The sequence below is a fragment of the Numenius arquata genome, chromosome 2 (genome assembly GCF_964106895.1).
Source record: "Numenius arquata chromosome 2, bNumArq3.hap1.1, whole genome shotgun sequence".
Classification (NCBI taxonomy): Eukaryota; Metazoa; Chordata; class Aves; order Charadriiformes; family Scolopacidae; genus Numenius; species Numenius arquata.
In genome coordinates, this window is record NC_133577.1 from 82,345,055 (window position 1) to 82,373,051 (window position 27,997).

Consider the following 27,997-nt stretch of genomic DNA (forward strand, 5'->3'; position numbering starts at 1 on the left):
AAAACCATTTGTGTACTGGAATTAGTTCCTATGTTATTGTTACAGTATTTTATTTTAATTATTTTTAAACTTTGTCTAACATGGGTTAAGGCATTAACTATAAGACTACTTTGGCTATCTGTCACTGATTTAACAGCTGCTTTTATTCCTGACTTTTCCTATAACTTCTGTGTTTCTGCAAGATGCCATATTACAGTGAGCACATAGTGCCCTCAGATCTCAAATTTTATTTGCCTTGCGCTCATCCTAATTAGGTGAGCAAAAGCAGTTTAGTCCTTGTTTTGTTTGGGTGGGTTTTTTAAGCCAAGGGCCACCTGCTGAAGCAAGATGATATAACAAATCTACTTGTTATGGCCATGCAGTCTTCAGATACTTTTCTTCTCTGCTGCTCTGTCTGGTGAGGAAATGTCTGTCACAACAGAAGAGACCCAAGCAAAACCCAGCTGATGATGGTTCCAGAGTTCCAAGTTCTTTGTGTGAAAGACTAATCATGTGAAAGCATCTCAAGAAGCCATAACCTATGTCTCCCTCTACTCTCCGCCTTCCTTGCAATCTACATTCAGAAAAACAGGCTCAGGTTGAAGGATCTGCTCCATTGCTACCTTGCTAAGAGCTGTCTCCAGCCCAGATACCCGCTACCTGATCACCCAGAGCTCCATATTCTGCCCTTGCTGAATTTCCTCTCATTGCACAAGCAATCAGTGCTTGTAGGAACTTGGAAAAGTGATTGTGCAGCAATTACTGTTAATGAAAGGTTCAGGACCCCCTCACACACAGGGTAACACTCCGTAAGTAGTAATTTGCCAGCCAACCACAGGGTGAACACACACATGGACTGTCACTCGAGACAGGAATGTTTCTAGTAATTGTAGTTTTACATGCATTTGTGAGATGATTTGTGCCGTGGCATACCTTTGAGGAGAGTGCACAAAATTGCTGAGAGCAGAAGGGGCCTCTGGAGATTGTAAAGTCCAGCTCTGCTCAAAACAGGGTCAACTAGAGCAGGTTGTTCAGGGCTGTGGGCAGTCGGGTTTTCAATAGCACCAAAGATGGAGACACCGCAACCTCTCCGGGCAGCCTGTGCCAGTGCTAGGCCATCCTCACAATACAAACACTTTCTTCTTCTGTCTCAGTGGAACCTCCTGTCTTTCAGTTTGTGCCTGTTTCCTCTTGTCCTGTCACTGGGCACCACTGAGAAGAGCCTGACTCCATCTTCCTTACTCCCCCCATCAGATATTTACATACATAGATAGTATTCCCTTGAGTTTCCCTTCTCCAGGCTGAACACCCCCAGCTCCCTCAGCCTCTCCTCATGTGTCAGATGCTCCAAGCCCTTCCGTCATCTTCCTGGCCCTTTGCTGGAGTCACTCCAGTAAGTCTGTACCTTGTACTGGGAAAGGCAGCACTGGACCCAGCCCTCCAGCTGTGTCTCACAAGGGCTGAGGAGAGAGGAAGGTTCACCTCCCTCAACGATGCTCTGCCTGATGCATCCCTGAAGACTGCTTCCCAGCCTGTACTGGAGCCTGGGGTCATTCCTGCCCAGGTGCAGAACTTGGCATTTCCCTTTGTTGAAGTTCATGAGGTTCCTGTTGGCCCTCGTCCCCAGCCTGTCCCACTCCCTCTGGGTGGCAGTGCCCCCAGCTGGTCCACCAGGCTCTTCTCACTTGATGTATCATCTGCAAGCTTGCTGAGCGCACTGACACATCAGGCAGGTCAAAGTAGCCCATTCTTAAACTGAAAAATAAAACCATTTTCCAGTCCCAGGTGGTAATAGATATATTCATCCAGACAGATTATGTGTCTTCACTTCTATCTAGTGGTAAACAAGGCTTCTACGCAGCTCTCTCCACTTAAGGGATTCAGAGATTTGGCCTTACTGAGAAAAAAATGTTAACTTCAAAAACTGGGGAAGCAGACACCCAAAGCCCTGAAACAGCCAGGCAAAAGGCTTCCTCTTCATTTCAACTGCTGACTAGTCTAAAAAAAAAAAAAAAAACCACAACCAACCTGTGTAAAGTACTGTAGCTTTGCAAAACAAGAGGGAAGTCAGCATCAGTACAAAAGCAAAAGTAAAAATCTCTTGACTTTTAACCATAGTTACAAGAGTTGGGTGATTTGCCATGACGAAAACACAAATTAAAAATCCTGAGTGAGTCACAGCACAGTTGTCTTATTTTTTTCATTTACTTTAAAAGTACTCAAACATTTCAGTTTGTAAAAACAGAACCGCTTCCTGAATCCATGGAGAAAAAGACATACTATTGAAACAAAATCCACGCTGTGCTGTTCTCAAGTTACATTGTCTTTATCCCTAAACACACCTTCACAAAACCATTTGGCAGAAACATTACTCTGTGAATGGACTTAAGGAAATACACTGCCTGCCTTTGCTTATGGGCAGCTGATAGATGTTCCACGGAATGCCGCGTACCAACAAGCTGGAAGTGCAAAATCCCAGGAAAAGATTAACTATAAAAAGCCTAAGGCTCTTCTTCCTTCCTCTAAGAAAAATATTTGAAAATTTGAAAGAAGTAGGACTTGGCAAAGTTCCTTTACCTCCAACCACCACCTGTAGAAATCAGATTAACAAATTCCAGTCATGTTCACGTATCACATCATTAAGTTTCCGTGATACCATCTTACTCTGGTTTTGAACTTTTAATGCGATACGGATATTATTTTGATATACTGAAGGTAACAGGAAGTTGGAAGACACAACAGCAGCTATCTCACTATAACAGCAATTTCACCTCCCTCCCTTGATGCCCTGTTTTGGCCGCCTCCTTGAAAAGTTAGTTACACTCGCCCTTAAAACGCCTGCTCCCTTGGGAGCCAGGCTGCTGCACAGCAGCTTCAGTGAAGGTAGAACTTACTTATTTCACAAGCTAGAGCCTGAAGTAGAAGAGTCCCTAGGGATATACCTTACAGTTGCTGCTTAGCACCAAGTTTACTTCCATTTTTCATAAAATCTGCTGCTAAAAAGGGAAGACCCTGCTCTTTCTAGTAAGGTGGTATTTTGAAGCCAAAATATCAAGTGCAAAACTCCCAAGGAAATCTACCAGGAACACACAAGCGGGAAAAATAGTTTTAAACAGGAGCCCTGTGACTCTGAATACCGCTACCTCTGATTTGAGCACAAGCAGCAGAGTCTGGCCTTTTGATGGAAAGCCGCTGTAGTTTTAACAACATTTTTTATATTCTACAAAGTACCCACGCTGCAGGAGCTGTGAGAAACAAAGGTGACCAAACCCATCCCTCCACTCAAGACTCCCACTTTCTGGCTGGCAGCCTTTGCATCCACCAGCCCCGTTTTCCCACGCGTTCCAACACGGGCCTGGGGTGCTGCACGGTCCTGTGCCCAGCTCCAGCCTCGGCCCACGCTGCCCAAGGCGAAGCGCCGGGCAGCTCCAGGCAGTCGCTTTCTTGGCAACTGCTGGAGGCTCGCGCCTAAATTCTAACACCATAGAGCTTTTTTGGTTTGGGACAAAGTCAAGTTCACTTTGCGTTTGCAAGCTGCAGTCAAAAGTTTCTGCCTCATCCCGCTCCTTTCGTGCGGGCAGAGGGGGCAGGATTTGAACAGTTGAACAACTTGGGAAAGACTCGGCAAACTCACGGTGCCTGCTGCCCCCTGCGAGCGCTTGGACTGCACCTGGAATGCTGCTGTTAAATACGAGACAATTTGCTATTTTACAGTCAGAAAACTAGTACAAAGTTCCACGAAATTAAGAGAAAACTTATTTGAGTTTGAAGAGTTATTCAGGCAGGTGATCAAAAAGCAGGAGCAAAAAACCAAACCCGACATCCAAGAGGAGAAGCATGTTGTTCGAGTCTAAAATTAGTCCCCTGGTTAGGAAAATCTCGGGCCATACCTTCATTAAAAGGGCAGGTCATGAGGTCCTGCTGTACGTTCTCTAATGACACGTGTGTCTCATGGTCTGCATGAATGTAAAACCCTACAAAGTAGGTTCTGAACTCTCGACTTTGGCACCTCTAATAAATGTATTCTCTACAAAAACTATTGTCTTTTTGGTGCCGCGCATACTCAAGAAACAAGACGATCCCCATCTTCCGGACCTTTGAGAAAGACTTCAAGATCTGGCTCAAGTCTTTGATAAACTTTTGATTGTGTCAAGTGACACGACAGTACAGTCCAGTTATCAGACAGCGTGGCCAGGACTTTGTAACTACACTTCCAGCAACAGGAAAAGGCAGCCTAAAAAGCATGAAAGCAGCAGAGGAATTTATTTTATTTTTAAATGCAAGGAAGTTGTAGAAATAGGGCTTACCTTCTATACTGACAGGTGTAAATGGCCAGCAGGATGGTCAGCAGCACAGGAAGCACATATCCAGATAATCCCAATTAAATCTAATGGCAGCAAATAATCATCACATTCTGCAAGTATTTTTCTGAAGCACTTCCTCTACAATTTGCTATGCATGATTATCAGCTTCCGTATGTGAATTAGCACACAGCCAGTAAGTTAAAAAGTTAAGAGAACAGGCCATAGTCCAAACTGGATCTTCCTATTATGCTCAGGTAAAAGAAAAGACAAAGGGAGGAAAACAAATCATTGATGCGTAAAACTAAGTGTTCCTGAAGTGACCATCAGGAAGATTAAAAAAGCCCAAAGCTGTAGGAACAGTATGAAATGTCACTGAGCTACCAACAGACTACCTTTCTAGAAAGCAAAGTCTGGAATTAGTGGATAAGAGGCTGAGACGCAAAGCAGATTTGTCTTACTTGTTTCTGGCAGTATTTGTAGTAACCAGGCTTGTTACCAAAATAGGGTGAGCTGGAAACCATTAACTCTGCCCTGTTCATCCCCGATCCTTTCAAATGCCAGTTTTTCCTTCGCAATGCACAGGCACGTACACCAGCTACTGTTTGTTTGGAAGCTGAGAGACACATGCCCACACAGCTGCATAAATTACTTAAAACTCATTGCTGGGATGCCAAGACTCCCAAACAGCAACAGGAATACACGTCAGTATCCTATTTCATCCATTTCTACAAGCAGCACCGAGATTAAATAATACCTACAAACAGGAAAAAACCCACTGATGTCTAGTACTTTTAAGGCAGCATGTGACACTGTCCCCCTCTAAACTGCAGTTCACACACTGGAGTTTTAAAGGACAAACTGCAGCTTTTACCCAAAGACAGAGGAGGAAAGAACTGATATTTCCAAATGAATATGAACTCCTCTATAAATAAACACAGGCTGTCACTATAAAGGAGCAGGTGAAGTATCTCTGTTTCCTAAGCAGTTTAAGGCACTGTTACTGACCTATTAAATAAGCTGTTGTTTGTGTTACCAGTAACTACATAGAATTTTAATATGCAAGTTATGCATATACACACACACACACAGACACACAGAGCACTGGAAGACATACAGCATCTAGGCCTGAAGAGCCATGAGACTTAATTCACCTTTACGAATCAGATTTGCTGCAGTGGGAAGACAGATAATGACCGCTTGTGTCAAGCAAACATCAAATATTCCAGATTAGTTTGCCTGTATGGAAGAACTTTCAACACTCCAAAATAATAAATTAAGGTTTCCGTTGTCCCCACAACTTGTCCAATCTAATGTGTACTTAAAGGAGACCAGGGATCACACGAAGCAAAATTTCACTCCATGCAAAAAGGCACGCCAATGGCAAAAAATCTGTAGGGATATATGTACTAAAATCCACAGATGACTCCAGCCTAAAGTTGCATGTTGCTGATAACAGCAAGAGAGACCACAAGATGGATTTGACATATTCCAAATACAGCTAAAATCTAGCTCTGACAAGACTATTTAAGTAAGCACTAAAAGGTGAAGTGTCATATAAAGGGTAAGACAGGTCCAGTTTCAAGACAAGAAATGGCAAATCAAGTTTGTAAAATATTTAATAGAGCAGTTTCCCAGCAGACTCCTGACCAGAATCATAACCAGATTTCTAAAAAGTAAATATATTTTTAGATCTGAAAATTTGTCTTTATTTTTTACAAAATGGATTCCAGGAAGTTTAAAAGGCAATATCATAGAGGACTTGGGCGCAGAAATCAGGTGTAGTCATTCAAAGCATTCAAGTAGGAATATGGTAATATAAATATTTGAAAAGCATCTTTTATCATAAATGTTCAAAACAAAATGTATAACTCATTCCAAACTAAAAATTGAGCTTTATAGCACGTATTTCCCTGAACAGAAAAAAATAAGTAACTTTTGAAATATTTCTAAAGGCCTGAAAGCTTTTTTTTTTCTTGGTTAGTTACATTAGAAGACTTGCCTTTGATTAAATTCCTTCCTTTCCAAATATGGAAAGTATTACATCAGTCCACTGTTAAAACAGACAACGTGTTGTAAATTAATTCTGGTATAGTATGTTCCAACAAAGCCTAGAGTATAAAGGTGCTGAGGTGGCTTTGAGTTTAGTAGTCATCTCCTCTGCTGACAACCTCCTTGCACGTGGGGCGCAACAGTATAGTGTGCTCAAACTGTGCCGTGTATGAGCCTTTGATGTCGCATAAGGGAGGATATGGATCCACTATCCCCAAGTCGCACAGGTTCTTCAATGCCATTAGGTATTTACTCTCTCCTAGGCGATCTAGCCATCTGCGGCAGAAGGCAAGAGTACCAAAGTTTTCATTGATAACATTTAGCAAGTGTTTTGCTCTTGGAAGCCTGAAGAAGAAAAAAAGAACACGTTTGAGAAAAAAAGAGGTATCATCGGCAAGCATTCACTACAGAAATAAACCATGCCTATTAAGAAAAGGGTTAGATTTAAAGGTATTTTAAGATTGCCCAGTCTTGGGATGACTTTCTACATCAACCAGGTGTTCCACTCACAAAACATATTACTAGATAGTTCTATTTTGTCTCCATAGAACAATCTGGAAAAGCATGTCTGCCTGCTATGTTTCTAACCATAAGAGCCTTCACTTCCAAAAATACATCGCACTCTGACAAATGCCAAAATCCCAGTGAAACCTGCAAATTAATAAGCTATTTCATCTTACAGGAATACGCTGAAACAAGAACTTAAAAACCACAAAATATCCATACAAACCAAACGGATGACATGAATAGCTTGCTATATTCTGGGAACAACACTAAGACAAAGATTGTGGCACAAAACCATAGTACAAATGTTGATTTTAAAAAACCAAATATATGCATTTAATATACAGACTAATATACAAACACAATCTTTACATTATTAATTATAAAAAATTACTAATGATTGGAAGTTAAAAAAAACAATTTCTGAAGACACAATCATTTTCTCCATTTCCAGATTCTTTGTCAATCTGGAATATGGAATTATTCCAATCAGAGCGTATTTCATAACAAGAACATTGCTAACACCACTGTTTGAGTCCTCTGACAGCCTTATTAATTAGTGAAGAACCTGCACTGTATCAAATTTGAATGCTAGGAGGGTGGGAGCTCTAGCGCAATATACTAACAAAAAACAACAAAAAAATCCAACCTTATTGGCACATGCCCAACATCAAAGTTCTTCATATAATGAGAACACTCCATATCATCATGAACAACACCTTTTCCTGTGCTACCAAAGGTTTCTATAGCATATACTTCACCTTCCTAAGGAGAGAGAGAGAAAAAAAAAAAAGGAACATATTGCAATATGAAAATAACTGACATTGGGCCATTCTGATATAATGATCTCAGTATAACAACTTCTGAATACAAGTAAATTAAATGTGAATAGATTCAATCACCAAGTCAATGTAGAGAAAAATTCAATATGAAGATTTCACACAGTAAAGTTACAGACATTTCCAAAAAATCAGCTAGTTATGTTAGTACCACTTTATTTGTTTCAAGCCATAAATATCAGCACGTTTCTAGTCACAACTTTTCAAAGTCACTGCAGTTAAAACGTTGACGAAGTATACATCTAACATAACTAAGAAACTACATTCTGCTGCAAAACATTTGCTAACTGGAAGCAATTCTCCTTTGCTATTCAGGCAAAAGTCCTAGGAAATGTATAGTTTAGACATGGCAAATAGATGTTGATTACAGAGACTTACTGCACTGAAGAACTTTCTGCCCAATTTCTGCAAGAATTTTCTGGTAACAGCTGCTAGTATAAACCCTTAACCTGCTCATTTCCACTCCACGAGATGAATTTCTTCAAGAACTGAAGGTGATATATATCTGCAAGGGCATTATCAAAATTCTAGCCAAGAACATACTGAAATGCCATTATATAAACTCATTTCTGCCAAGTGCATTCACATACCCTTAACGGTAGGGCTGTGAAAGGGACTTAACAAGATCAGGCAAACGTTAATGGACAGCTGGAGCTGGGTTTTTCAGTTTATTAAGATACTTTGAAAGTCACGACCAAAAAATAAGAAGCCATGTGGAAAGCAGTAACACAGGCTTCCAATTCAAGACAAAAACTCTTAAAGATACCCCTGAATAATCACCAAAACATAAATTCACAAATACCTCCACATGATGCCACAAAAATAAAAAAAGCACTTTACGCCCACTTTTTCAGAATAAGGATCGTCAGAAGCTCTATTTCTCTCTGTCACAAAAAACTCATTGGGTTGCAGTTTGATACCGTAATTAGCACAGTACAGTAAGAGCTTGGCTATGCTCCACATTCATCATTGGCAAAACTCGCTGTGTTTTAACGATGTAGGATTGTGTCCTAAGTAACCTACAGAAGCTGAGGAAATTAAAAAGTGCCTTCTCCCCAGTGTCTGGATATTCAATTAAAACAATCTCAAAGCTCCGAAATCTTTAAGTAAGACTTGCTTAAAAAACACTTATACTAGTAATATACTGATGATGGATGATACACAAGACCTAACCATTCACTAAACTAGAATAAGGGCACACAAGCTTTTTCTACCTTCCTTTTGCAATACTCTCTAATCCCTTTGCACGCTCCTCTAGGTAAGATGTTAGTTCAAACTTTGTCTTTTTGCTCACATCATTAACAAGGTGATCAACAATTATGACACAAGTTTTGGGTGATGTGAGTGAGCCTGCCTCAAGAAACAATTCTGTCCAGACCATGCCTGTCCCTATTCAGTTCTTACAAGTCTTGTTTACTCTGATAGGCTTACTAGTGATCATTGCTGAGCAGTGATCAGGCTTAGAACGAAATCAAAAGCTTCTTATCTCATTACCAATCTTTTAAATACGCCTTCGTATCTTGTTAGCGCACAGGCTTACATCAAAATGGTGGCGGCTAAATCTTGGGTTACGTATTTTAATACTGCCTTTCCGATTGGTAAAGTTTGCCAGATGATGTACAGCAATTTCTCTTCCCCTGCTCCAAAACGCTATTCGAACATCATCTTTCATGTAGCCTCTCACATTAACTAGAAATATGCTTAATTATTTTGTATCTCTAAAGAAAAACTGCATTGGAAGCTCTTCAAGAAAGATCCCGTATCTAATTGTACTTGCAGAAAATCATCCAAAGCTTCAACACTACAGAAATATTTCTCAAGAATTACCAGAGCAAGAGAAGATTGTTATTTTGTCTTTTTATTTACAGAGTGAACAAACAAGGAAAGTGGGAGTGACTGGCAAGCCCAAACACCTTTCGGGAAAATTCTGGTCCCCTCAAGTTCACCCCAAAATCTGAATTCCTGTCCTTTTCCCTGCTCTTAAATGCAGCATTCCAACACTGCATTTAAGTAACGTATACACATTCAGAAATAAATATGCAAGAGTTTCCATAAGCATCACTAAGGCCTTTCAGATTTCAAGTTTGGTTGTTTTTTTAATTTATTTTATTTTATTGTTTGGTGGTGTTTTTTAAATAGCAGGGTTCCAAGGCTTCAATTTCAGAAAATGTTAGATAGCAGAACACTCCAGGGCTAAATGGAGAAACCACTGAGATGAAACAAGAGTGATCATCCCTCTACAGGAACACTACCAAGTACAGGAAAGTTTTTCCTCTGCTGCAGTTATCCACCAGGATCACAAACACTACACATGAGGAGTGCACAGGAAATACTAGTCTTGCAGTGACAGTTGGGGAAACTTAACAGAAAGATTTAAGAATTCCATTTACCTCCATTCTTGTGGCTTCTCCTCCTTTCACAATGGGCACTGTTTTTCCAGCATGTATCCTATATGGCCCAATCGAGTGTCCATTCAAATTGCGAATTGGTTTCACTTTTGAAGAAAACATTAATATTACAGGCAATTTCGTAACAAACGTTAAACCCTTTAAGGCAATTTGGTTTGTTAGCCCACACTGAAAATACAATAGTGACTCATCATATTGCAGAGGAACTAAATACAAAACTATATACACATCCTGTACAAATTCCAGCCAACACAGTTTTATGTCTACAAATTATATATAGAGTTTTGTATGCTGTATCAAAACTTCATTATTAAAGATCAGCAACTCCATCAGTATCAAAAGTTTATTAATAAAGTCAAATAGCAGGTATCAAATAATTTGTACACTTTGAAACAGTTGTTTGGTCTTCATCTTACCTGTTAAAGATACAATACCTGGAAGAACAAGCCAAGAACATTCTTCCAGAGGACTGGCAAGCCAGCCAGAAACACGTATTTTTATGCAAGTCACTTGTACTATACTTCTAGTACAGAGGTCTTTGCACTATGATACAAATAAATCAGTATTTGTACAAAGATACATACTCTAAGAACAGCTATTCTTATATAAAGAAAAGAACTTGCCTTGGTATGTTTTGCCATCAATTTCAACCTCGTAAGACTCCATCACTTCTTGTATGGCCTCCCCCACATCACACAGACGTACATCTATTCCAGCACACTGAAGATAAAGCGCAAGATAAATGGAAAACAATTTCAAAGTTTACTGTAAAAGACTTGTTAAATGACTTGCATAACGATCATACCTTTATTCCAGTATTTGTGGCATCCTTTACGGCTTGTAATAATCTGTCGTATTTTGGATTGAACGTGACTGTAAAAGCACAGTCAATAATACGACCTGAAATCAGCAGAAGTTAATTAGCATCATAGTCTTTGCACTGAAGAACGTTTTAAGTTTTAATTAATAAATGAAAACTAACCACTAATATGTGTCCCAAAATCTATTTTGCAAATATCATCGTACTGCAGGACTGTTGGATCTCCAGCGTTGGGAGTGTAGTGGGCAGCACAATTATTCAGAGAACACCCGGTAGGAAATGCAAGACCTGCATTTAAACCATTTTCCTTTATCAGTTTACGTGAGCAGTCTTCTAGTTTTTCGCTAAAAGGCAGAGGGGAGGGAGAGAAAAAAAAAAAAGAACATTAAAATTGTCATTAATATTTCTTATGATGACTTCAAATAAATCAATGCAAGAACAAAACCTCAGAAAAATATTCAAGAAATGTTTTAATTTGAAATCTTAACTATTTGTATGCTAATTAGAAGGACACCCTAGACTGGAAAAGGTTAAGTGCAACACAATTATCTTCAGTTCTTGGTGTTGTTTCTTTTACCCTTTCTTAGGCAAAATCGAGTACTTAGCTAGTGTCTGTACTTTAAATATCCATCCTTTACAAGCTAAGTTTAACCCATTCTTCCTCAGCAGCAGAGGTTATACGACTAAAGTTTAGACAAATTAAATGCATTTTTTGCAATTACTGTGATTTAAAAGGAAGAAAAAAAAAGAAAAAAGGAAAAAGGCAATAGTATAGTCCTCTCATTTATTAAAAAATGTCTAATTAAAGAAGGACAATATATTTTTTTTTTAAATTTAAGCAATAACTGTACTAAAGTAAAACCTCGAGACTAGCATTTGCTCTTGTTTTTTTGTCTACTCTCAAGCTGTTAGCTACTGGAAAGCTACAGATACGTGTCATCAGCGCATACTCCTGTAATGGCAGTGAACGATGTAAACTGCAGCTCACACCAGTGCACCAAACTCTGATTTTATTTAAGCAAGCTATTCACTCAGAGCAATCTGGAAAAAGAAGAGAGCTAATTTTAACAGGCAAGTCCCCATAGCCTGAGGTACTTTAAGAAGAAAAGTCATGTTTTGAGAAAATTATTGCTTATAACAGTAAAACTGTATAATTCAATATGACAGATTTGTTTCAGCCAGACTAGTGATTAAGGCAGCTGTCTTTCTTCCACTTCCCTGGTGGTATATCATTTCTTTCCGTTATCCTCACACAGTTACCTTGAGGATCAGCTCTGATTAGCTTCCTTACTATCCTACTCTTGTCAGCACAGTCCTCAGTCATACTAGACTGAGAGCACCTGATTTTGGAAGCTAAACTGTCCAGTACTGTGCAGTACTTTGACATTCACTCTAGATAAACTGAAGAACAGAAAAAGGAATAGTTGGAAGAGTCAAGAGAATCAGCCCAGGCTAATTTTTTCTTTAAACTTTACCTTAATCAAACTCACGTTTATCTTAATCCATTTGCTCGGTTATTTCTTATCAACTGAGAACACCACAAAGAAATACTGTGTTTCTCCAGAAACATCAGTCCATGGAGACTAAATATAGACAAAATCTTCCTGCCCTGGACTGAGTACACAGCCACACTGATTTATATCTCTTCATCCACTCCCAGCTGCAGACTGCACCTGCATTGCTCGTCCACATAGCATTTCACTGCCAATTCTGGCAAAAGCCAGGACGTTTACTACCACTCTTGCTGCTTCCCTCAGCACCACTGCAGAACTTATGTGCAAGAGTAGCCAGGGCACTGAACATTAAAATCAAGCATGTGCTCAAAATAAGTGAACATAACTGAAAGCTTAGTTTGAAATTCAGTATAATCCCAGGCCTTCTAAAGTTGCATAAGCTAAGAATATCTTAGAAGAGGAAACTTAAAGGAAATAATTGGGGATAGTGGTTGCATACATCAAACAGAAAATCCCCCCAACACTCGTGACACAGTGAATTAAGAACAGAAAATTGAGACTAAATCCCTCCCCCTCTGGAGAAAGAGGAAAAATCTACAGCAGAGGTCTTTGAGAAGATCTGTGTCCTCACCAGATTTCTATCATTGTCATTCCAGGTTTTATCCAGCTCATAACATATTTCCTCACTTGTCTGTGTGCCTCTGCAGCCTCCCGAAAATCATTCCAGATTTCCTCGCTGGCTTGGTCTAGTGCTTTCTTTTCTTCACTAGTTGTTCTCCAAGCAGCAGTTCGCCTTCAAAATAAAGGAAGTGTGTAATGAAAAGTTAATATAATTACAGAAGTCATTACAACTTCTGTCTAAAGCCTGCAAAGTGTTTATTAACCAGTCAGGTTTACACTTCACTGTACAACAGAAAAGATCCTGATTTATAAAGGTTTCAAAATAAAGATAGCATATAAAAATCTCTCAGCACCACAGATTGGCACCCTTGAAAGGCAGTAACATTGCAGAAAGAGAAAAAAATCACATATACGTAGAAATTAAACTCAGTTAGACCATGAACCATATTATTCCCTTCACATTTTCAAACCCTCCCATAATCCCAGAGAAGCACTATGCTTGAAAGATGTATAATTCTTTTCAAAAAGGCAGAACGGGCATATAAAATTCTTATGAGCACCTGCAATTCTACCTTGAGTTTAGCAGGGCAAATCACTGCAACATGCTCTGCTCATACAAAAAGTTTATTATTTGCACAATCTTATTCATTCAGACAGTGCTCTTCCTGTATGCAGAAGAATCTCAGCACTGTAGTACAGGTACTTAGCCCAGAAACTTTTACTGACTCCTTCAAAATTCAAAAGCTTGCAGTTCAAGTATTACTTTTGCTCAGCTTCAGAATATTTAGGTAATAACACCTCATGCAGTGTATAGTAACTATGACACACGCCAGGAAGTTACTTTCTAAATTTGCTGGATGATGAATTAACATTTGTTCCAGGAGAACACCACTCATTTTGGTTCTTTGGTTAAGTTCATAGAAAAAAAAGAAGAATTTTCAATACAAGTCTAAATATAAGATATATTATATATAAGATTAATTTTGAATATATTTTTTTATTATGCAAGAAACCATACAACAAAGGTTTCAAGAAAGAAAACAAACAAAAAGGTAATTTAAGCACTCCAGCAACTGTCAGAACTTAACTAAGGCTACTCTTTTGACTACAAAGTAGTGACACCCTTCAAATGGTGAAGCTGGAGCCCTGTAATGATGCAAAAAAAACCACCCCAGTCATAACCCAAAGTCATAACTCCACACATGCTAAGCAGGACAAATACTACTAAAAACAATACACGCCTGCACATCCTGGTAGGTGGGTCATAAAAGAAAAGGGATGATAGACGACATGGACCAAAGATGTTGAACTACACCGAAGTTTCCCAATTTAGAAATTAATTTTTATCTTTATGTACATGAGCTGACTCTAAGCCAACAACAGAATACACAGAGTTAAATGATTACTTTTTGAAATCCGAAAGTGTAGCTACTTACCTGTTTGAGAGACATGTAACTTGGCTCTACTCTAAGTTTCCTTCACAGCCAAAAAACAGGTACGAGTGAGCCAAGATACTATGCCCTGCAATTTTGCTGCATTTTGATCTGAGCATTTATATAGTGCTAAGAGGCCTGCAATCCTAAAGCAGAGTTGAAATGATAAAGAAAGATAACAGGCTATTCCATACAGTTTTTCTCACAATGACCACAGGATCCACATATTTTCAGACCCTTCTGCTTGCTTCCCTTGAACTTCCTGCTCCTTCTCAGATAAAGTAACAAAAGTACAAAGGAGAAATCCCACGCCCACTTTTCTGAGCAGTTTTCCTACTCAAATAGCAAGTATCACACATACTACTGTTAGAATTTGCCTTAACCCTGGTAAATTCCACTGGGGGAAAAAAAAAACCAAAACCAAAAAACAGGTTGCAACACCTAAGCCCCCTTACTGTGCTTGCAAATTGGACTACTGCCAGTCCAGTAGTCACAGCACAAAAAGATGGAAAAGGTGTACTGCAGAAAAACAATGGGGAGAGAGACTTGAGGATCTTTTCAGACTGTTCTGGATTCCAGCAGGGAACACCCTCTGGTAGCAGGAGCTGCTGACAGAGTCTGGGCAGCTGCTCTGCCATCAGTCATGGACTTAAGCGCAAACTCCAGCAAATTGGCAGGAAGCCGTCCTCCCTCTCTCCTACTGTATTTCAGCATATAGTCACTTCATGCAAGACAACTGGGGGACAAAATAGCCTCAACATTTAAAAATACTGTATCAGACCTGAAGTATTTTGCTGCCAAAGCTGCACCACTGCCACCTGGGAGCTCAGGAAAGGTGATGACATGAAATCCCACTTGGGCCTAAGCACTTCAGGACATGTGAAAAGTCCATTGATCAGCTAAAGGTCTCACACCAAACATCAAGTCCTCTGACAGGTACATGAGCTAACAAGCTTTCCCGAGGTCAGTTTCCTAATGTGCTGGCTACCACATAAGTCAGCTTAAGAAGTTCACCTCTTGCTCTGAGCCATTTGTTCCCATCTTTTCACTCCAGTTCACAGCCCCTAGCTTTCACAAGTAGAAATGCTGTGCAGATTTTAGTGATCGAAGGCAAGAATTCCAGAAAGTAATTCCCCCAGATTACTTTAACCCAGATAACAGCAAAGGGGCAAACAAGCAGGCAAGGATAAGATTTCCTTAATCCCACTTTAACACAACAGTGTATCATGAAATATTGCTTATAGCTGTTCTGCTCTCCCTGTCACATCATTTCAAATTCAGGTGTCTTCAACACAAGCCTTCAGACACAACTAAATACCCAAGACATAAAGAAATCAAAGCTCTTAGTGCGTTGTCTATAAGAATTGATTCTCTGTTATTTTTCCCCCTAAAAATTGAAGTATACCCACTTCTTGTTCAACTTCCCACACAAAATACACAATTCTAGGTTGATGATAGATAACTTTAGAAAGCATGTGACATCAAGAGTTAAGAACAGAAGTGCAACTCTTTTAATAAAAAAATCAAAGACAAAACCCTACTGACCTCAGCATGAATAAGAGAAGTGGCACAAAAACGCTTCACCGATATATAAAATGAAACTATTATTCAGAATAGGAAATATCCTAACAATCGTGTTAGCTACTAATTTAAGTAGCTGCTTATGTTAGGAAATGCTAACGTAGCATCAAAAGATTTAAATTAAAAAACAAAAAATAAAAAACAAAATTAATTTAAATAAAAAAACAAAATTAAGCATGTTATTTGCTTAAGCAGATTATATAAAGATACTATTTCACAGTCCTTAGAAGAGCATATTCTTCTTCCATAGCAGAACACTCTTGGTAGACAAAAGATGCCTCACTTAAATTCTGTTAGAAAAAGTGGTTTGGTTTTGTTGGGGTTTGGCTTTTTTTTTTTATTTCAAATGAACAGTAGCAAGCCCAGAATAAAACATTTAATCCTCAATAGCTGGATGCATAACAGAGGTGTAAAAATAGTGTGTCACTTGTTAATAAATTATGAACATGCTTAAGATGTTTATAATCTAATTTCCTGGATTGCTTAAATCATGTCCTTCTGAACGTGGCATATGCATATACAGTCACTTAATTCTTAAAGCATGAAAGAATCACTCGTGGATCAGCCTGTCAGGACTATCCTGTGAAAGTCCTTCATTAGCATGCTAATATTGTGCATACAAAGAAGGCATTTATAAATAAATATAAGCACACCTTGTGATCAAATTGAAGTCATTAAAAAGAAGAAAAGGCTTCTTCAAACCAAATTTTAATCTCATAAAAATGAAACTATATTATCTGTGAATATCTGAACACAATTTATAGGACATACTAGACTCTTAACTATATTGCTTACACCCTATGAGAAACAGGCATTGACTTTAAACAACCAGTAAATGTTTCAAAGTAATTTGCTTCTGAAAAAAAAGTAATCGAAAACTAAACAGTATGTCCAGAAATATAGATATTTATCTACTCCCCTCCCCTTTGGTTTAACCTATTTTTTCAGAGTTTTGATTCAAAATTTCCTGGAAAGTTTTCATTGGCCTTTTCATTCAGATTTTCATGCAATTGAAGCTGATTCTGCCCCTACCATACACAAGTAAAACAAGACCTTCCACAACACTTCATATAGGAAAAAATTGGGAAACTCAGTCAGGCTAGCATATCCCAACTAAGCATAAGGAAATAGTAGTACCCTATGAAAAAATATGGATGCAGATCTCCATTCCAGTAAACCACTAGAAGCTGCTGTTTATTTAGTATTATTCCCACGTTGCTATGAATTATAAAAAAAAAGTTTAGGTTATAATAACTATATATTCATACAAACAAAGAGAAGCAAAGTGCAGAATACACCACTTAAGCTTTTAAATTAAACTCTCATACACTGAGATTGATGTATGTCCACCAAAAAATGGATAACTAAAAATAACAAGTTGACATCTAGATGCCCCCAAAACTGCTGCATAATAGTGTATCACCTCTCTAAATTTTAAAACTTCACTCAGTTGTAATTCAGCCCACAGTTTTCTTACAAGCTGCCTACTGAAATGCAGTTGGTCCCTGGGTCTCAAGGTCCCCTGCTTCATAGCAATTTTGCTCATACAGGCTATACCTTAATTAAAAGGTTCAGGAAAGAGGAACATTTCTGGCCTGAAGACTTCTACTCATTAAGTTCTTTGATGATCCAGTTGGGGGGGGGGGGGGGGGAAGAAAGAAAAGCGCGTATTACAACTCACTTTGTCGATTTAGTTTCACATTAACAGTTTTGCAATTCAGCACATCCAGGTGACAGCGGTCATTTTTTAAGCTTAAAACACTCACCCATCTTGTGTTGGTGGGTATTCACACTCTTCTCCCTTGGGGAATATGTTGCTGGGAAATAGATCGCATATTGGAATAGAAGGTGGATCTGTCTGGACCTTAGCTGTTGAGTATAATATAAGAAAGTTTTACATATGGTACACTGAAAATGCTAAGTACCTTATTTCAATCATAAAATTTAAATGGCACAAGTTCTTTAAGATCCCTGTACTAGAATTTGGGCTTCTACCAAGACACTTCTATCACAATGCCCTCATATGACTTTATTTGGCCAATGCTCAATGTGACGTTCACGGATACCGGAAAGAAGAAAACTCAGCCACACTTCACCTATGAACCCAAACCACACCCCAAAAATTTGTTTCAACTGCCAAGAACAGCACTTACACACGCTTATACCAAATATTCATGCAGTCTATCTTTATTTTTATGCTTGATACCTACGTCCTTTCTTCTTTTTCTTCTTCTTCTTCTTTTTCCCTGTTGCTCCATCTCCTTCACCCTCTCCATCTACAGGAAAGAAAGTGCTCAAGTGAATATAAAATAAACTTGAAGAACCAAAGAATTTTGAATAAGACACAAAACCATCTGGACTATCTGGAAACACTTCTTTCACAGCAGAATTTAATGGATTAAAAGACAACAGCTAGAAGCTGCCACCAAACCATTAGCATTTTCAGTCCCTACACCAAACACAGAACTAAGAAAATAATTTCTGAAGTTGATGATTTAAACATATCACCAAACAGAGAAAAAAAGCAGATCAGGGAAAGAGTTTTCAGAAAGTCCTACTTCAAATTCCTCTACTCTCAATTCACTCAGAAAGATGCCTGGGGATGAGGGAGGGCGTGAGAGAGAACTGTATTAGACACAACAAAAAGCTAGGAGCTACTGCCTCAAACCCATCTTCTGATGCTTCAGCTAAAAGAACTTTATGCATCTGGAAAGATAAAAAACCCAAACAAGTAAAGATCACAGCACTTAGGTCAGGATGAGTTTAATCTGGAGATAACAGGGAAAGTCACAACCAGCACTGAGCAAAACCACTCACTGTGTGTGGGATGTACCAGTGAGAGGTTTTCAGGGAGCACAGCACATAAGCACCAAGAATCAGCTACACCATGTTACAGTCACATTTGAGAGTTAACAATAACCCCGAGGACTTCACATTTGGCTACATCTAATGCTTAGTTACTCCATACACAATGAAGGTATTTATCTAATGTGATATCATCTAACTAAACCTTATGGACCTAATCACAAGTTCATTTCAAAATGGGTAAGTACCAGTCATCTACATTTAGAACATTTATTTTTATCTAAAGCAAAAAGTAAAATTGAAAGAACTTCAAGTCAAAGCACTACCATTTTGAATGCATTCATACAGAAACTTCTATGTGCTCATTTATTTAAAAATAAAACCAAGTCAAAGCACTGACCAGTTGTTCCAGTCAATAGATTTTATTCAAGCTTCTCATGATGGCCAGTGTCATCTACATTTTTGTGTCACAGTGACTGCTGTAATCCTGCAGCTGGGGCAAATTTCAGTAATGTGTCACCCCTGCTCCTCCCCAGCTCATTTTGGCATTAAGTATCTTATACCTGCAATTTTTTTTTTTTTTTTTACAAAAAATTTAAAATAACTTGTACTACTAGTGTAGCTACAACGTAGTCCAGCCTACCAGACTCCATCAATCCATATTTCATAGACAGCCACAAATCTTTAACAGCACATTACATTTCTTTAAAATGTGGTAACTTCGCCACACTTCTCTTGACCTTGAGCTGTGCTCAAACCATTCATCAAGGAAAGAATTAGATGTGACTCCATTTCATTCACCATGTGATCTGCCCCTTTTTTTTTAAACGCTAGCCCTAACCTGCAAAAAAACTAAAGCATTTCTTAAACGTTGTCGCTGTTACTATCTGCTTATTGTGGCTTTTTCATACATCACTGCACATGAATCTGCCAACTGCGAGCCAAACTAACCAGACTTACGCTCTCATGTCCTTGAAGACTGCTGCAGACTAACTGTGCTGCCAGAAACGTAACTACTGCATCTGACCAGTACCCTGTTTGTCTTCAGGTTATTCAGCTGGTAATGAAAACAATTTTCACCAGAAAAGCAATTTAAGATCTTTGCAAAGCTGAAGCCCACCCTTATGCCATTTTAGTACAGCCGTTCAATAACTTAGCCTAATATCATGCAAAAATGTTATCTATCAGCATGTTTTAACGCTGCAATGGAAATGTGAAGAGCGCTTCCTAATCTCTCCCAGATTTCAAAATGTATACAGTCTCATTTCTGAGACCATTCAGTTACGGACTCATCAAGGGGAAAAAAAAAGTGGGGGGGAGAGGTGTTTTATTGGTTTTAATCTAATGCAGCACTATGTCTTAAGCAACACCTCTGAAACCACACCATTAAGATGGCAAGTGGTAAGAACCAGTACAAGAAAGAACACACAGATGTGTTCCAAAAGCTTACAGAAATCTTTTGTTCTGCAAAAATATTATTGCTTTTCTAAAAACAAATCCAAGTCCAATGTGGGGGAAAAAAGCAGATTATTATGTCAGCGATAGCACCACTTCATATTCTTGTTATACTTTCTAATACTGTAATATTAATTGCTAATACTGTACAAAGCATAAAAGAACACAGTTCTTTTTATGTGACCAACCACTGTACTTCTCCTGAGATGGAACTATAACTACTTTAATAATTTTCAAAGAACTTTTTTCATTGTACAAAGTGTTCACTATCCTTCTCAGTATTTTTTACTTTAGTTGCAACAATGGCAGAGCACTTACTGTATTAATTATCTTTCAACTCCATAACCTGAAATATACCACAAAACAAAAAACCCATCAGAATATGCTTGCACAGAAAGTAGTTTCATAAAACTGGATGCTATATATATAGAATAATAATGTTCAAAGAGCAATTAACTTGTAATTTTATGTATCTCAGCATACTTATTTCATTTTTTAAACTCCTATATCTAATTTATTAAATTAAATTCTGGAACGTTGAATTCCAGCAATAGTCAACTAGAAGATTTCTAAGCAGAACAAGGAAGGACCATTTTATGGTGCTGAGCCGACTTTAAATGCTACTTCACAAGAAGGAAACTAAACTATTAACTTCAGAAATGTATTTTCTCAAATGTCTGTTTCTATTGAGAACCACTCATCAAAACAAAGACAGCATTTTAACATTTTAATTTTATATTCCTACATGAAAGATGCATCCAGCCTGCATTTCAATAGCAGACACTTCTAAGGCACTTGCTTAGAACATCAGCTGCATAGCACAAGCAACACACAAGGTGTATGCCTTGCTTGTCTATTAATTTCTCCCCAGTCCAGTTTTAATCAAAAATGAGGATTGCACATGAACAGGTTTCAAGTCACTGGTAGAGACCCTAAGATCTATTAATTAAAACTCTCCTTTAAATTTTTGCTCTGTATTTTTTCTAAGCCAAGAATAAGAGAAAGTATTTTGAACATAAATTTACGCTGGCCATACTAATGCAAGTGAGAATGATTAATAGCTTACCTTAAATTAAACATTTCCCTGCAGTAGCAAGATCCTTGAAAACAAGCAGTTTTACAAAGCTGTTATCCCTGTTATTTTTCATATGTATGCACGTGTGACAGTTAAATTGTTGCCAAAAATGTAAAAAGTATATATAGCTACATCTCAGCTCTCCCAAGCTAAAAAAAACAACCCAAAAACAAAAGACGTGTAAAGGTTTGTAAAAATGGGAGTCTAGGATGAAGCTGAAAATGGAGAGAATTTCAAGAGAAAAAGTTATACTTGCCTTCATCATCATCATCTTTTTCTTTCTCCTCCAGTACTTGTTTATCCAATTGTTTTGCTACATCATCAAGAGCACCTTCCATTTCTTTATCTGTTTCTTGTCCTGTTTGTAAAATTAAAGCATGATGTACAATAAACGGACAGCTCCACATTAGTAAACAACAGCCACAAAACTTTATAGAAATATTACGCTGTACTCATCCTAGAGATACCAGAACACATGCTGGGTTTTTTGGTTGGGTTTGGCTTTTTTTTTTTGTAAAGCAGATCCAACGTGTAAGACTGTAGGGCTCTACATTGACATGTACAGTTACTGAAACCTGTATATAGAGGTAGCATTATCCAAACACTTCTGACTACTTTTTTTCTGCCAGGGTAACTAATTCTTCTTGCCACAGCAGCAGTCTGCTCTTGTGAGATAATATGGGCGTGAAGTAGATAATTATAAACGCACAGCGGGATGATCACTAACTGCTAGCCTGCTAAAACAAACCCAAACCGTAGTTCCTTTACACTATTTGCCCAGACTTGCTCCAGCTCCCTGAGCGAGCCTGGGAGGGGTGCAGAGACTCCATCATGCGGAATGACTTTTACAGCAGCAACCTTACGCCTTTCCCCCCGAGGGCACAGGAGGGGACGAAGGAAGGGGTGGCTTCCCATGTGCGCACCGGAGAAGGGAGGACTTCCCTAGACCCAGCTCTCCCGCTGCTGAACGGCAGCAGCATCCTCCGAGCACCTGCCAGCTCCCTCCTCGCCGAGAGGATCCCTCTCAGCCCGCACAGCCGCCACGGGCCGGGACAGCGGCCTCGGCGGCGCCCATCGCCCTGCCCGCCCCCCAGGACCTTTCAGCCACCCTCAGCCACCCGCTGCCGCCTACGAGGCCCGCTCTGCTGGGTCGCGGCGCCCTCAGGCCGCCCCGCCGGCCTGTCAGCGGAGGGTCCCGGTGTGGCGCGGCCCGGTCCCTACCCGCGGGGCCCGCTTTGCCCTTCTTCTTCTTCTTGCGCTTCTTCTTGGCACCATCCTCCGCGCCGAGCCCCGCCGCGCCGCCCTCCGCCCCGTCCTTGTCCTCGGGCTCCGGCGGCAGCTCGCCGTTGAGATGCTTCTCCGCCTCGGCAGCAGCGCTGCCCGCCTGCCACACGCCCGCCATGTCGCCGCGGCCGCGCCGCCTCCCACACACGGGGCGAGCGAGAGAGAGCGAGGGAGGGAGCGGCGGGGCCGGCCCTGCGCTCTATGGTGAGCGCGGGGCACGCCGGGAAGGCTGGAGGACTACGCCGGCTAGGGGAGGAGGAGGAGGAGGAGGAGCAGGAGTAGAGGCCTTCCCCAGCGCCGCCCCGATACGGGCGGGCGGCCTGCCTGTGAGGGGAGGTCGTGTAACGGCCGTGCCCGGCTGTCGGAGCCGCGCTGTACCCCCCCCACCGCCTGCTCCCGTGTCACCGGCCCGCGGTGTGGGGCACCGGCGCCATCGCTGTTCTCAACCTATGCGTGTGGGGCACCGCCGGGTGCCGGCGGTATCGCTGTCCTCAGACTCCGTCCTGTGCCCGGTCATCTCGTGGTTCCTATTTGTAGCCTCCACTGACGGGCAGAGCGGTGACCAGATGCCATTTTAGGTGTGTTAACTGTTCTTTAGGAGGGGTGCGTGCCCATGAGATTGAAAGGGCCGTTTTGGTGGCCTGCGTTTTCCGGCTGGCTGGAATTGGGGGAATCCGGTTCAGACTCCTTGGGTGACAGAAACCAGTGTCACATAACAAGTTTCAGTGTGGAAAGGGTCGGTAGAATAAGGTGAGACAAGCCGGTAGCCATCGCAAAGGAAGGGTTCAAAAATGGAGGTGACTGCCTTCATCAGCAAGTATCTTCTTGGGGAAAGTAGAATAAAAAAAATGGAAAATCTTACTGAACCAAAGCAGTCCTTTCCCAGTAGGAGCAGCTGCAATGAAAGGGTTTTAGAGCGTTTAGCACTGTTAAGATTTTACAACTTGAGAACACTGAACAAATTAACTAAGTTGCAGGAGAGGTAACTTGTACAGAAGGAAAATAATGTCAGAAAAAATAACTTGTTTGAAGTCCAATGAAGCAAAAAAAAGGAAGATTCTAATATTCAGTAAAGGGCACTGCCTTGTCACCTTTCCACCACTACCTATAAAACCAAGGAGAAATACCCATATTATCAGCATTCACTATTGGTTCATTAAATCAGAATTCTTAAAACTCCTGTACTGAGCTTGTACTTTTCACAGGTTTTCTACTAGAATAACGGTGCTGGCTAAAAATGCTACTTTTTATCATCCTTACTGGCACATTTTAACAACTCTTGCCTTAGATGCATTTGTAGGATAATACAGTTTATAACTTATAAAGGTTATAAACGGGTCTTATCCTGCATAACTGTGCTTTAAAATGCTTCTGCAGCCAGGTCTTTGCTTGGGAAAACTGGTAATGCCTTGTACCTCACTGAGGCACAAATCCTGCCCCCTTGACCCACTGAGGCTGGCTGCTTGTTTCCATTTCCCCCCTGTGGCTCAGACCCAGGGGCACTCCCTCACTTCTGGCCTGCTACAATTCTTAGCAAGCACAAGGCTTCAAAAAGACTAAGCTAATGCTTTAGTACTGAGCCAAGGAACTCCATCCTGCTCTGTGCAGGTGTCACAGCAGTGTGACAGTTCTCCAGTGCTTTTGCTTGTAAGAGCACTCAAACATGGAAACATCCAACTCTTTCCCATTTCATGGGAGCAGGCTGGGAGCAGGGAAGCTGACTCCCCTGGTCTTAAGGCTTGTTCAGAGCAGTGAGATGTGCCTCACCTTCTGGGAGCTGCTACGGTACCACTTTTTTCCCCTTTGAACCACGTTGTTACATGCCAATGTCAATACAATTGGACCACCTCCAGGAGGGTCCTATTACTCTGATTAAAGCAGAATAAACCTTGCATGATCGAGTGGGTGAGCCATGCGGGTGAGCTCGCTACTCTTTTCCTGCTGTTTTGTTGCCCCTACTCCAGTCAGAATTGATGTTGTGTGAGTCTGATGAAGAGAGCCATGGTGGAGTAGCTCTTTCTCATACTGAGATAGGATGACACAAAAGCACATGCACTAATGTTGTCTAGAACACTTTGTTGTTTTCCATTCTAGTTTCCTAATTAAGTAGAAGAAGAATCTATAGAGCTGTTGATTTTCTTTTTGTTGGTGGTGGCAGGGGAGGGGGAACATCAGGGATCACATTCACTGAATTCTCTGTTTTGAGTCATCTTAGATTTTCCTGTTGTATATTTATTGTAGCTGGGCACTGTAATGATCTCAAGAGATCCTATAGCAGTGTTTCTACTTTAGTGTTTGATTTTAATCCATTAGTCTCTCTTACAGTGGACTGTTCTTACCCCTCACTGTATCCCTTTTGGTGCCTTTGACAGCTTGAAAAAGAGAGTTAAAAGCTTGTGCTCCTGGTCCATTCACTCTGGTATATGCCAAAGCAGACAAGTTGCCATACCATGGATTTTGTTGACTCTAGAACTGAAGTCACAGATAAAGGAGGCCATAAAGTCTAGAGAAGCCCAGGGAATATAGAAGGAGAAATACTGACCAGAGATAGATGAAGGAAAAATAGGGCAGGTATGAATACATGTCGTGCAGGGGGCTGCAGACGTGAGATCTAGAAGTAAGGGCATTAGAAGAAAAGGGACAACAAGCAGACCAAATATTTCTGTGATCAGATGAATTAATGAAGCCAGTTTTTTCAGACGGCTGTTTCTTTTCCTCCCCAGAATGGCTCCACCAGCATTCGTAATCACTGAGGTACCCCAATGAAAGGAGAGATGGCTTGTGCTTTTAGTACTACGTGTGCAGTTGGCCAGCTGACGGGTGCCACATGATTCAGCAGAATTTGGCCTGCCTTTTTTTTGGTGGGGACACTTCCTTGGGCATCTATCATCTACTCAGCTGCTGATTTTCACAAAGTGTGTCCAGGCATCATTATCTTTGGGTGTGCTATTCTACCAAATCTGGCTGAAACTGGACATTTGTATAACGTGCCTTTCCTTAAAAAAGCAGGCTGAAAATAAATTGTGGAGGGGAGTCACACTTTACTTACCAAAGCATATGAATAAAAAAACTAGTAGAGTGAAAAAATTGGCAGTGAGCTAAAAAAGGCAGGATTTAACAGTGTGCCTCTACAGTTTGAGGTAATGCTATGCTTAAGTGCTGTTACTGGACCCAGGAGCACTCTGTAAGCTGCGTTCTTACTTACACAACTTAGACTTACAGAAAAGAGGCCATGTATGATGGAGCAAAGTTGAGCACCTTCCAGGCTACGCTGCTTCCAACCCCAGAACTAGCACTATAGTGTGTATAAAAGAGTACAGATAGCCAACAGGATAATAGCTTGACAACCAATGTGCAAAAATAGGAATGCTGAATGAAAAAATTGCAAAGTGGGAGTAACAAGCTGGACTGACAGCATTAACAAAGCAAACACTAAAAAAAGACTGACAGCTGGACTCCACGTTCCCCACCTGGCTGCTTTTAAGAGGACCTGGTCTCTTAGAAGCAGAGTGAGTGAGCCACATCTTGTAGCGTGCCCTTCCCAGCTCAGATTTTTTTGCCCTTCTGTTATTGCCAGTCAGCTTTTTCCTAGCTTTTAATACACATTATAGTAATGAATGCTACATTTTCCAATTTCATGCTATACTAGCCAGCATGATAAGAAGACAGTATTGAACAGGCCGTAGGCCAGAAGAGACATGAGTACCATTTTTAGCTGGAGAAAGATACCGAGGTTTTTGTTTTCTCACAGTGGCTATTCCTTTTTCTTAACCAGCCTCCCGGACAAAGGCAGGCAGTGGCTGGGGAGTTAAGGGAAGGGCTGAATGCAATCCAAAAAATATGGTAACTAAGCCACAGGACTTGAAACCCTTTCCTGAAAGACAACAGAGACTCACCTTTTCTTCTTTTTCTTCCAAGGAGGCAGCTCCCATTCCACTATTTTCCTAGCAAAAGAAGTTATGATCTTCAGGAAAAGACTTCTTTCAGGGTATGTTATGTTTTCTTTGGTGTATTCTTTTCAAGCTTTATGTAAGTGTCAAGAAATGACATAGAATGGAGTGGGGGAGCTGTCTCTGACAGCTGCAGTTTAATCCTGGAACGAGAGGGAGGAAGCACGACTAGGGAGTAAGTGGCCTATATCAGTCCCAAGAAGAGTTGAACGGAGGGATGTTATATTTGTTTCTGTTTGTATTTCTGGGACTGATGCCATTATTTATGTGTTTATGACACTTTAATACTCTTTTTTCTAGTTTAGAGTCAAAACTCATAGTTCCTTACTCAGCTCTAAAAATCCACTTGACTCAATGGGACAATTTTTATGACGAGGTTTAATTTTGGGTCTAAAGACTGGATGTAGACAAAGAAAATATTTCTTGCATGAGAGCAAATATGTCTTTTGAACTCTAGAAGGAAAGATATTCCCCCTCACCAATTGCTGAGGACAGAGGACACTTGTACTCAATGTACAAGTGGACACTCAGCCATCAGTGCCCATTACATTTAATATGGGAATGACAGCTGTCACCCAAAAGTGTCTTCTTTAGCATGAGCAGGATACAGGGCTTCCATAATTCTGAAACCACTGCTTCTCTTAAAATTTTACTTAAGACCTAAATGAAGTAGTTAAATCAAAGTTAAAAGTGACAAAAACAGCTAAAGAATTCACATTTATAGCTGTTCACTGTGGACTTCTTTCAACGTTCCTTAGCAATTTCTTTTTTTTTTTCCCCACCAAACACAAGTTTGATTACAGCCTGTCAGCCATAATCCAAACATACTGGCTTGTATCAGCCAGTGTCACATCTGTGTCCTTTGGAGGACAGATTTTCAAAGGATGCAAGGCATGCTTCTAAAAAGAAACAAATTTAATGTCTTACTGCTGAAAGTCACCTTGAGAAGCACAGACTGCTGTTTGTGCGCCCAGACTGAGACAAAGCAAACGCTTTTCAGTTTGCATGAATAGATGCATGCTGTGAAATATGAAAATAAGTCAGTTTATTGCCTCCTCTGGAGCTCATTTTTAAAATTGCTTTTAAGCAACAAGATTAACGTGAACAAAACAAGCCATTGTCTGGACCAGTGCTTCAAAAAACCTCCTTATTTTTCTGTGATGAGGAGCTATTGCATTGGGCATCTGTGCAGATACCTGCGTTAGGATTTGCTACAGTGGGCGTCTCCCTGACAGTAGATCTCTGTGCCTGGATGCAGTCTTGGTAGGGGATGGAAGGCTGTCCAGAGTCAAGAGTCCAGATACGCTGGTATCTTTCAAATAAATTTTTTATATTTATGATAGTCACAAGCTCCTTTTTCTAATAAAGGCATATTTATTGATGTACTCATAGACTCATAACTGCAGATGCAAGCAGTCTTCTTTTTCAGATAACAA

The 27,997-nt window shown here is 40.2% G+C and overlaps 1 protein-coding gene across 1 annotated transcript; it reads right to left on the bottom strand.

Moving 5' to 3' along the window:
* Positions 1 to 5,882: 5,882 nt before the first annotated feature.
* METAP2 (methionyl aminopeptidase 2) lies at positions 5,883 to 22,808 on the bottom strand. The gene is made up of 11 exons (XM_074165623.1): positions 22,549 to 22,808; positions 21,584 to 21,685; positions 18,203 to 18,268; positions 17,759 to 17,861; positions 12,989 to 13,150; positions 11,066 to 11,247; positions 10,889 to 10,983; positions 10,707 to 10,803; positions 10,066 to 10,169; positions 7,486 to 7,601; positions 5,883 to 6,677 (listed from the first exon to the last, which is right to left on the bottom strand). Exons 1-11 carry the CDS (start codon positions 22,727 to 22,729, stop codon positions 6,425 to 6,427), a joined length of 1,461 nt encoding a protein of 486 aa, XP_074021724.1. The 5' UTR covers positions 22,730 to 22,808; the 3' UTR covers positions 5,883 to 6,424.
* Between the last annotated feature and the right edge of the window lie 5,189 nt (positions 22,809 to 27,997).

Coding starts and splice junctions, on each gene's coding strand:
- METAP2 (XM_074165623.1), bottom strand. CDS start 22,729: ATGGCGGGCGTGTGGCAGGCGGGCAGCGCTGCTGCCGAGGCGGAGAAG. Junction 18,269..21,583: donor AAAAGATGATGATGATGAAG/GCAAGTATAACT, acceptor TCTTTCCTGTAG/ATGGAGAGGGTGAAGGAGAT. Junction 7,602..10,065: donor GAGAAGCCACAAGAATGGAG/GTAAATGGAATT, acceptor CTCTCTCCTTAG/GAAGGTGAAGTATATGCTAT.